The sequence below is a fragment of the Mobula birostris genome, chromosome 18, assembly GCF_030028105.1.
Source record: "Mobula birostris isolate sMobBir1 chromosome 18, sMobBir1.hap1, whole genome shotgun sequence".
Lineage (NCBI taxonomy): Eukaryota > Metazoa > Chordata > Chondrichthyes > Myliobatiformes > Myliobatidae > Mobula > Mobula birostris.
In genome coordinates this window covers 19322961-19334804 of record NC_092387.1, presented here as the reverse complement: position 1 = coordinate 19334804, position 11844 = coordinate 19322961, and the positions used below count along the sequence as shown (strand labels likewise).

Genomic DNA, 11844 nt, shown 5'->3' with positions numbered 1-11844 from the left:
CCTTCCTGAGAACGGGGGAAGCTCAGAGATGGTTGTACTCAAGGATGAAGCCACCTGCCCTGGACATCAGAGATGCTAAGTGATGCCAAGTCCACCACATTGACTCACTCAGTATGACCCGTTGCATGGGGGACATCATTTCTCTACTTGTTATCCCAGGATTTGTATTGACATTTGAATTTTCATGCTTTGGTTCCACATGAAAGACTGGGCACTTCACATGTTTCTATAACAGATGTCCACGTCTTTGAATACTACCACCTGCATCTTTCTTCAAGTGATCAAGGAGGTAGAAAGTTGCATGAGTCAGATTTGTTCCTTCAACTCATATTTCAAGAACCAACTGATGCAGCTCAGCTCTTTCCCTTCATTCCCATTCACTGCATTCAGCAGTCCCAATATCCCATAACGTACACGCACTCAAGGAAGAGAGAAATATCCACTGCTTTTTAAGGTTGTATTTTATATTGAGTTTGATTTACAGGGTTCCTTAACATTTTTGTAGCGGGGTTTGTAGTGGGGATAAACTCCCACTTCCTAGTTAATGCTCCCAATGGCAGGCATCTAAAGTAGCCTCTGACAACCAAGTCCAGCTCCTGGCCTTCACGTGTGCTTAGTTACTGAACCTGACAGAACCGTTTCTACTGACAGGAGAAGGGGCAAAGTGGGGTTACTGTTGCCTTAAACCAGTCACTTTGAGCAGATGGGGCTTATCAGCCATGGTTGGCAACTCACCCAGGAGAAAGGAAACTCTGATGTTAAACCTCTGCTGCCTTGCGACTGTACCCACTCATGGGGACGGCTTTGGGACTAATCCCTGAGGAACAGTCCGGGGCTGGATTCCCTAAGGCAGTCCTACATTGAGTTCAATGCTGACTGGCAACTCCTGTGATGCTGCTGGTGCCAAACTGTATCGGTCTCTGCTGTACCTGTGGTCTCATCAGATGCGTGGAGAGAGGGAGCCTGTTTCAGGGCAGCAGCTTGCTGTCCTTGTAGTACTGCCCTGGGCTTACGTATCATGTAGATAGCTGGGATGCAACATCCGTGGTCGACCTTGACCAACGGAGACCAAGATTGGGTTGGAGGTATTGCTGTGTTATTCCTGACAATTGATTAGACAAGAATCATTCATTGGAGTCACGTATCTGCCAGTAGTACACAGATTGGATTGAGATCTTCAGCCCACAATGTCTTACAACAGTAATGCCAATCAAAACCAATCCCCTTTGCCTACACATTGTCTATATCTCCCACCCTCTGCCTGTTCATACATCCTGTACTTGATCTGATATTGGGAAATGAACCTGGTCAGGTGTCAGATCTCTCAGTGGGAGAGCATTTTGGAGATAGTGATCACAGTTCTATCTCCTTTACCATAGCATTAGAGAGGGATAGGAACAGGCAAGTTTGGAAAGTGTTTAATTGGAGTAAGGGGAAATATGAGTCTATCAGGCAGGAACTTGGAAGCATAAATTGGGAATTTGATGTTCTCAAGGAAATGTACCGCAGAAATGTGGCAAATGTTCAGGGGATCTTTGTGTGGAGTTTTGCATAGGTACGTTCCAATGAGACAGGGAAAGGATGGTAGGGTACAGGAACCGTGGTGTAGTCTCCAGTCTCCAGTCTCAAGGCTCCAGCCTCCTGACTAGCCTCAAGCCCGAAGGCTCCAGCCTCTTGCCGAGTCAAGCCAAGTCTCTAGCCTCGAGCCTCTTGCCAAGCCAAGTCTCTAGCCTCGAGCCTCCTGCCAAGCCAAGCCAAGTCTCTAGCCTCCAGCTTCTATCCTGAAGACTCCAGCCTCATTCTGCCTGCCTGCCAAGCCTCGTCCTTGCCTAGTTCTGGGGTCCGAGCCATATGCAAGACCCAGCTACTTGGTCCTTGTCCAGTCTCTGGCTCTGAGTCCAAGCCTGGGCTCCTAGCTCTCTTGTTCAGTCCTGTTCCAGGTTCCTGGTTTTCCTGTCCATGTCCTTGCCATTGCCTTGTATCCTAGTCCTGTTCCTAGTACTTCAGTGTCTGTGTCTTGCACTTGGGTCCATTCCAGCCACCCCACCTTATGACAAGAACAAGAAGAGACAAACACCAAAGAACGACAGACAGTTCCATCTCTGCTCCCGGGAAGCTCTGAGTCTCAGTTCAGCTAGCAACCTCAGCTGGCCCAGGAAACAGCCGAATTCATAACACAGAGACAACTCCAACAAGTAGCAACAAGGCTCCATGAAGCGGAGGTCTTCCAACCAGGCCTAAAGATCACAAATGGTTTCACTAACATTCCATCCAATGGGGACTGAATGCAGACTTTATACATTTATTCCTCATTCCTTGGTGAAGCAAACTTCTGTGCCTTCTTCCTTGCCATTCTCAACTCAGTCTCAATCCTTAATTCCATGGCTGTTGCCTTGTGGAAAGTCCCTCCATTTGATAATAAACTTCAGGTGGTAGGACATTCTCTTACTCACTAACAGTAAGGCGCTCCTTCCCTCCGCTAGCCTGCAGGTCACCCTTGGGCAACGTATAACACCTGCTTAGCACCCCCACTCATCAGGGTCACATGAAGTCATGAGAACTGGTGGTTGGTGATATGAGCAGCTGGTGCATAGCACAAGTCAAGCAGACAATCTCTGAAGTGTTTTGATAATGGCTGGGGTCACCCCTCTTGTAAAGACCACTGCCCAGAAGATGGCAAAGACAAACCACGTCGGAAGAAAAATTAGCCAAGAACAACCATGATCAGGACCATGATCGCCCACGTCATATGACACGACACATAATGAATGAATGAATAATCTTATGAGACCATAAATCATAGGGGAAGAATTAGGCCATTCGGCCAAATGAGTCTGTTCCTCGGTTCCACCATGGCTGGTTTATTATCCCCATTCTCCTGCCTTCGTCCCATAACCTTTGACACCCTTCCTAACCAAGAAGCTATCAACCTCTCGTGGCGCATTACAGTAAAAAAAATTCCAGCTGCACGGCAACAAAGGCTATGTGCGCGGGAGCGTTTCAGTTACTGCGTGGCCGCGCACCCGCGCAGCTTAGAGGAGACAGTGGAGGAGAGGCTTCTGAGATCCTGACATCCCGAGAGCGATACCGTCTGGAGTTTAGCCATCTGGCGCTTAGCTCCTGGTAGGATCTCCCATCGCGGTAAAATCAAGAGAGAGGTTCTGGACAAATAGTGATCCAACCAAGACCTCAACGGTAGAGCAGCGTGAGACGATGACACGTCACAACGGCAGAGGAAGGCTACAGCAGTGAAGGGCCCCCAGTATACTATGCCACTGTAAACGTGAGGACGCACCGATAGACAAGCCCTTTGGAGAATATCGTACTCGGCTCGAGCGATCGCAGTACCCTACATGACCCACATCAGCAACCTCTGTAAGGTCAATAAGGTCACTCCTCCGCCTCCGTGGCTCCGGGGAAAACTGTGCCAGCCTAAACAGTCTCTCCGGGTAATATGCTCGTGGATCTTCTCTCATAACCTTTCTAGCTTAACGATGCCCTTCCACGATGTGTAAATAAATTTCCCGTCCCGATTTTCGCTGGATCGAAGTACTCTAACTCCCGTCCCAACAGCACAGTGGGAACACCTTCACCAGATGGACGTTTGCGGTTCAAGGAGAAGGCTCTCCCCCCCGAGCCTTCTCAAAGGCAAACAGGAAATGAGCAACGAAAGCTCATTTTGATTGACGACCTGTGTCTAATGTTGGAGCCATTTCGTTGGCTGCAGGTAGCTTTGGATCGATTTGAGACTTCAAAGGTATTAGATTTTAAACAGCACTTGGAAAGTTAAAATTGAAAACGGAGAGGGAAGTAGGATTGCAAACACACATCATTGAACCTATTAACCTCTCTTGTGCCGTATCATAGAACAATTGAAAAGTTAATATTATCAAGGACGTCACGTTTATTTTTAACCTATTTAGCAGTTTAAGGAAATGTTAAACACCTCAGATCTGGTACGAAAACGAATAGAGAGATATAAACGAACCATTTAGCTTTCACTGGGATCTGTGAGTTGTGTCGAGCGTTAACTATAGTTAATCTGAACAACCACCCCCCGCCCCCCGCCACCCCGCTCCTTGTTTACTTTCTCAGTTAATATTAATGGGACAGTTTCACGCGAATTTCACGCGAGTCACCGGGAAATTGAGAATGTATATTATTTGGGGAACTACATCCTCGGTTGACGTATAAAACAAATAAAATAGGCATCGTGGAGGCTTCTTAAGTGATATTAATGATTCACTTGCCCACACAAACGCATTTTGAAATAATGTGCAGAGGTCAGCGTGATCGGAAGGTATGGATGGTGAGTGCTGTATCGGAACTACTGACACAAACAGTTCTGTTCTCGTTGAAAAATGGACATAATTTTCTATCATTTACTCTCTGGGCAGCGCTTCTGGCATGATGCCGCGCTATATTTAGACGTGGTAGAGGGACAGAGGGTTTCAAACACAAGGTGAGTCCAGAATCAAAACAAAAACATCGCAGGTGCTGGAAATCTGAAATGGGAAAAAAAAAGAAAATAGTGGAAACACTCAGCAGGTCAGGCAGCGTCTGTGTGGAGAGAATCAGTTGACGTTTCAGCCCGGAGACCCCGTGGCGGGCAGGTAGGGAAACACAAACAGATGAGCGGGGAAAGTGGATAGAGTCTGTCGCCTCTCTGAGGGATTCGCCTGACTGACCTTCGCACTCTAACTGACCCTGTTGCTATAACTTCTGACCTGAAATTTTAAGTCAGTTTTCTCTCTCCCGCCGATGCTGCCCAGCCTGTTGAGTGATCCTGTTGTGACTCTGGATTATTTTCTTCTGCCCTGAGCTCTCCGCTGGGGGGGCGAATGGGTCTCTGAGCTGGCGTGAAGGCAGACGTTGCCGGCTCTTGCTCCATCCCACACCGGCACAAACGCATCTTCTCCGAGAGATGGGCGAGCGCAGATAACCGAGAAGTTGAGAATTTGAAAGTAAGTAAAACGAAGAAGAGTCTCTAGTCTAACTGGCGCCTCGAGGCTCACATTTTCACCTAGGGATTACTAGACTCCCCTCCTGCCGCATTAGTCCGACCATCTCTCGCTACACATTTCACTTGTTCCCTCTCTGATGTCATAACACCGACCAGAGCTGGTCCTCAATGCATTAGTCATCCGTGCTGAGGATTCGATTGGGCGCCGCCCATCATCCCCGGGAAGGTATAAAAAGAACAGAGCAATGAAGCAGCGAGACAGTACCCGGGAAACCGCGAGACGCTTTGCCCACCGGGAGAGAAAAGGAAAGGGAACGAGAGAGACAGAGTGTGAAGCAAGAATGACAGCTCTCTGCAGCCGCGAGATGGGTTACCTCAGCTTCCTCGCTTACCTGGTTGTGTTTCCGTACTTGTCCGTGTCCTCCGCGGTCAGACTCGATCTTACAGAAGCCAACAATGTTTCCAAGATCAAATTCAATCCGAGAGGAAATCTGTGGGCCACAGGTAAGGTAACGGCGTGTCCAGGGCAGTGAGTGTGGGTCTCGGGGAAGGGGTCTTATCTCCGGTCGGGCTCACATTTACAGTCGGAGGAAGGGTTGGGTGATGTTTCGGAGCAATGCTCAAGATGCTGGAGGAACTCAGCGGGTCGGGCAGCATCTATAGCGAGAAATCGACAGTGGACTTTTGAGGTCGCGACGCTTTGATGAATGTTGTGTCATGTACCTTGTGTGTTGACCCAAATATCAACATCCGAGGTCTTTTGGGTCTCCAAACTTTCCATGGTGTCGGGAATCAGTGCCTATCCAAACTGGGGATGGGGAAGGTAGATCATTTACAATTAACCATGTTTGTACGTTAGCAGTTTGAGCTTCTTAAAGTGACATACAGTCACAGAGCACAACAGCAAAGGAGCAGACCCATCGGCCCGTCTAGTCCGTGCCAATCTGTTATTCTGCCTAGTTCCATTGACCAGAGCTGGAGCATGGCCCTCCATCCCCTCCCATCCATCTACTTATCCAAACGTCTCCTAAATCGTGATTTAAAACCGTAAAACAGTAAGACACGGGGGCAGAATTAGGCCATTTCCCCTGTGGAGTCTTCTCTGCCATCCGATGGTATCTGATTTATTATTCCTCTCAACCCCATTCCCGTATCCTTCGACGCTCTTACTAATGAGGAACTTTCCAATCTCTGCTTTAAGTATACCAGATGATAAATATTGAGTTAAATATACCAGTAGTCAAACATTTTATCCGTGAAATAAAACAAGAATATTTTAGAGGCTCTTTTAATTTTACTATCATTGCTAATTCGCACAGCTAAGGGAATGGCCTGGTCCCGCCCTCGTTCTCTGGAATTGTACCATCTCTTCTCTTCATTCCTCTGCCTGTTATCCGTTTCCACCGCCCAGGTGAGTGTAAGGAGTCCGTGTACGAATGTTGCTGTCAGTAGATGGCAGTGTAGGCGATATGAGGAGAGGAAGCAGTCAAACCTGTGGTACCTCATCCTCCAAACCTGTAAATAGGCGCCATGTGGTGAACAAGGTTCCGCCAGGGAAACTGACCTCTCACCACGGAGGTGCAGCGGAAAGAGCAACTGTCTCGCCCCTCCAGATCCGGGTCCGATCCTGACCTCCGGTGCTCTCTGGGTGGAGTTCGCACGTTCGCCTTGTGATCGCGCGAGATTCCTTGGGTTAACTGAAGGCTGCAATGTGATTCAAGTGTGTAAACGACAATAAACTATGCAAATACAAAAACAGAAAAAATAATAATAAATAAACAATAAATATCGAGAACACATTATTCCCACCCCCCACCCCCCGCCCAAGCGCCTTATGTTTGATGAGTAATAACTTTTCCTGAACCTAGTGTTGTTGGACCTGAGGCTCATGTACCTGCTTCTTGATGGGAGCAGCGACAAGAGACATTGGCCTGGGTGGTGGGGGTCCTCGATGATGGACGCTGCGACGGCGTCCTTTGTAAATGCAATGTCGGAGAACGCAAGGTTAAGATATGACTAGCATAAAGATAGGAACTTGATGACGGGCCGAAGGGCTTGTTTCAGTCTCTGTGACTCTACTGGGTGGCTGCTTTGATACGATGCATTTGACAACACACCAGATGTTCGCGGGGGCACAGCCCAGATGACTCCGCTGTGACGATCTCTATTGTTGGGTCGCAGGACACTTTATGGGAAAGAAGAGCATGTCAGATTATCCAGATGGATATGACGATACTCCGGCGCTACTCCCTCTCACCTCTCCCAAAGACAGTAAGACTATCGGGAGCCTGCTGAGCCGGAGGATGCTGGAAGTCGCCCTGGCCCAAGAAGCAAAGGGGAAGCGAGTGAGATACGGCTCCGGAGCCCAGGTAACGCCGCGCGTGCAAGTATATTTCAGGATACAGCGGACAGTGCGGACGAAGGTGGTGGTATGAACGGTGCCAGTCCACCCGCCCGTTCTCCTGTATTCAATATATTTTCCTGATCGATGTATACATGTTGGGTACTTCCTTTAGGAGAGACAAGAGATGCGAGACAGCTCCCTCGAGTCCGCAATAACCATCAAACATACATCTTCCTCCCGTTTGATTCTCAATCATTTAATTCCCACCAGCTCTCCCGGATTCTACCGCTCACCAACTCGTTAGGGTCAATTTAAATCGCACAATTAACTTCTCATCCCGCGTGTCTGAGAGACGTGGGAGGAAACTGCAGCACAGGCGGGAAGTCTGTACTGCACTTTCTCTGTAGCTGTTACACTTCATTCTACTTCGTTTTTGTATTACCTTGTTCTACCTCAATGAACCGTGTGCTGGTTTGATCTGTATGAACAGTATGCAAGACAAGCTTTTCACTGTAACTCGGTACACGTGACAATAATAAGCCAATACAAGTACCAATAACCCACCTGATCAGACGGAAACGTACAAAATCTACACTTTAAGCGCCCGAGGTCAGGATCGAACCTGCGTCTGTGGATTCTGCCAGCTCTCAGATGGTCAGTCAGCGTTACCGGGCACCTGCCTTCAAACATTCTTCAGACACCCCCCGGAGTTCTCCGACTGCCGACCCACTCTGGCTCCCTCAGAGGTACACGACGATTGGCATCCGCCCGATTCGCAAGCTCGAGGTCTTCCAGCCCAGAGGGAAAAGCCCAGACGTGGACGAACCCGCCCTTTCACTGGATTCCACATTACAGAGGCCTTTAGTGATTGTGTGTGGAAACAACAGACAACCAAATGGGTTGCTGAAAAGACCAACTAAATTTCACGTCATCTGAATCAGTGATAATACATTTGATTCTGATTTTGTACCATGTGTTAGAAATATCTATTAAATAAACCACATATATTTCCTGTCTGAGGCTGGTCTGTTTCAGCCACTTGAGGTCAAAGTCAATGTCCGAAGTCCGGTTAATTGTCACAGGCTCAAGTTCATGTCCAGTACATCTCCCCTGCTGGTACACAGACTGCTGACGGCAGCCCACCAGAGTGCACTATCCTGGCCAGTCCCTCAAGCTGTCCCCATGTGTAGCCCATCTTCCAAGACCTTTCCTCTTCCCTGAATGAGGTCTTTGGTGCTTCTGTTGGTTTTTGCTGTTGCTATGTTTTTCTTATGGATGGAGTTACTGGCCCCATGTTCAACCCTCCTCCTTTGGCGTGATACACGTATGCACAGGTGCAATGAGAAACTTAGTCAATCCGTGTCACGGGCATAAAAGAAAGTTAAATGATAGGTAAAGTGCATTTTAAATTGGAGTCAAACTAAAACATTACATCACAGTACAGGCCCTTTGGCTAACCTTTTAACCTACTCTAAGATCAATCTAACCCTTCCCTCCTACATAAAAAGGCATCCGTTAGTCTTGCGAGACCATGCATCTGTGCCTGGGTGCAGGCCTGGGGAGGGTTGTATGGAAGACCAGCAGTTCCCCATGCTGCAAGTCTCCCTTCTCCATGACACCGATGTTGTCCAAGGGAAGGGCATTAGGACCCATACAGCTTGGCACCAGTGTCATCACAGAGCAATATGTGATTAAGTGCTTTGCTCAAGGACACAACACATTCCCTCGGCTGGGGCTCCAACTCACGACCTTCAGGTCGCTAGTCCAATGCCTTAACAACTTGGCCACGTGCCCACCCTCCTACATAACCCTCCACTTTTCTGTTACCCACATGCCTATCTAAGAACTTCTTAAATGCCCTCGTGTATCTGTCTTTACCACCGCCCCTGGCAGGGCATTCCACGCACTCACCACTGTCTGTGTAAAGAACGTACCTCTGACATCCGGGCTATCCTCACTCCAATCACCTTAAAACGCTGCCGCATCGTATTAGCCCTTTCTGCGTTGGGAAAAGTTTCTGTCTATCCACTTTATTTCTGCCTCTTCTCATCTTTCACACCTCTGTCAAGTCACTTCTCATTCTCCTTTGCTCCAAACAGAAAATCCCTCACTCACTCAACCTATCTTCAAAAGACATGCTCTCCAATTCAGGCAGCATCCTTTAAAAGTTTTGGATATATTGCATTAAAATAACTACTTTATGTGAGAAATGTAAGATGTGCAATGCAACAGGTCTATTGTATATTTGGGGAATATTGTATGCCACTTGTATAAAACGCTAAAGGCAGTTACACTGCACATTGCCCACACCCGCAGTGGGTGCATCATGTCTGTATGTAGAATGTGACACCTTCACTCCATTTTTCTTTCCAGGAAACAGGACTAATAACGAAGATTATTGAGAGATATGGTAAAAGTACAAAGAAATGATGAACATCCAGGAAAATGGTTGGTGAAGATGTGAGCAAGGTGACCCGAATGGTGAATGTGGACATTTTATTGTAACAATAGTGTATTTCCATCACATATTTTATGTTTTGCTTCTGTACACTTATCCATATCTATTAAAGAAGGAGCAAGGATTGTTCTATATTTTTCTGACATTTTTGCATTGTTAAAACACATTTAATGTAACCACAAGGTTATGCTTGGCAAATAAAGAATATATTGTTTAAGGAACTAGTACTTCCAATTTAATCCCATGAAGATGGACTGAGAAATGGGATCACAGCTGCAGATTGTGGGAATGGGATTGCTAACATAGCCTAACCAGATTAAATGGTGTCCTTTGTCCTGATAATATAAAATTACAGTGTTGTTGTGAATTTCATTGCGGTGACTCCAGATTCCTCCACGTGAAATGTGCCAGTTGTGAAACACTGCTCCAGCCTCGATAGATGAAGTAGATTTTCCTTTTTACCTCTCCCGTCCACTCTGTGGTCCGTGATCAGCTGCATGGACCATCTGCCTTTGTTCTGGATGTTCATTGTAATTCTATATTGCACTGTTTTCTCCAAACTTAATAAATCAAAAAGGGGCACACATGCACACAATTACAGATAGATACACACAGAATGTATTTCACAGAGGCACACTCACATATACACAGATAGACACACACACACACACACACACACACACACACACACACACACAAAACAGGCCAACTAGCTCTTGACAGCTGTTGATTTGGAGGCCATCTCTAGATGAAATGTGAGATCTGCCATTCCCTCTCCAACTTCACCCCCCTGACATCCACCTACCTCTAACTCCCAAATCCCCCTCCCTTCCTCTCCCTCGTTTGAACCACCCAACTTCCTTCACCACCCCCTCACCAGTCCACTAATCACCTCAGAACCCTGCCTCCTCTCCTCCTTACTCTGGCTAATCCCCCTCCATTCTCACACCCATTTAAGGCTCCGATCCATCCCACCCCGCTCACCCCACCACAAATGCTACTCGACCCACTGCTTTCCTTGGACTGATTGTTTGTTGCCCCATCCTTATATTGCTTTGCAGACTCAGCATTTGCCAACAGAATCTGCTTAACATCAAATCGCAGATTTGAATTCTCAGTGCAGATTCATATCTTCTTCCAGCTTTATCTCCAGCACAGGGTCATTGTCTTTCTGGTTACAGGGAAACTTTTCATAAATAAGGCAACATTATATCCCGATGTGCTTTCTATAAAATGAAATGTGATGCTTACAGTACACGTGTACATATTCAATAATGTGTGTGTGTGTGTGTGTGTGTGTGTGTGTGTGTGTGTGGGCCCTTAACTCCTGGTGGAGTCGTCGGGGCGCTGTGATGACAAGCTTTTTGCACAGATCTTTTTTCATATGCTCTTTGTACGCCATGTCTTGGGCATCTGAAACCTGGCAGTGCCCATTCATCTCCAGGTTTTTTTTTACGAGGTCGAGTTGTTAGCTCGACACTCATCCATGGCACAGATGGAGATCATGCAAGGGAGCTGGCCGGATTTGAACTTGGGACCTCTCACCCCGAAGTCCAGCACTGAAGCCACTATGCCTCCAGCCGGTAATATTCAATAATGTATGGGTCCAATTACAGTGTGTTTTCTATACATCATAACGTACATAGACTGAAATTCAAGTTCAAATATATTTTCATGGGCATACATACCCAGGATATAATTGCCATGACAATTAGCTCTTTGCAGCAGCAGCAGCACAGTACAATACAGAATCATTGAACATCAACTCCAAAATAATTAAATTATTATAAAGTATACATAACTTACACAACAAAATAAACAGCGGTAACACTATCATGTTAGTGCAACAGATTTTCAGAAGTATTGCTCATATAACCTTTGACTTCTGCCCAGCTTCTCATTTTGTGCATGCGTGGTTGAAAAATTTCAGCATGGCCAGAATATCCCACAGAACAACCATTGCAGCGCCCATTACAACCACCTGCCTCATGGGAGTTGTACGGCAAGCCATTCTATACACACAGTGCCTCCTGTATCTAAGAGAGTGGCCAGTGAGTGTATGTGTGTGGTCTGCCACTG

The 11844-nt window shown here is 47.0% G+C and overlaps 1 protein-coding gene across 1 annotated transcript; it reads left to right on the top strand.

Moving 5' to 3' along the window:
• Positions 1-5242: 5242 nt before the first annotated feature.
• LOC140211799 (neuromedin-B-like) lies at positions 5243-9883 on the top strand. The gene is made up of 3 exons (XM_072281946.1): positions 5243-5467; positions 7145-7332; positions 9681-9883. Exons 1-3 carry the CDS (start codon positions 5305-5307, stop codon positions 9735-9737), a joined length of 408 nt encoding a protein of 135 aa, XP_072138047.1. The 5' UTR covers positions 5243-5304; the 3' UTR covers positions 9738-9883.
• The last annotated feature ends 1961 nt before the right edge of the window (positions 9884-11844 follow it).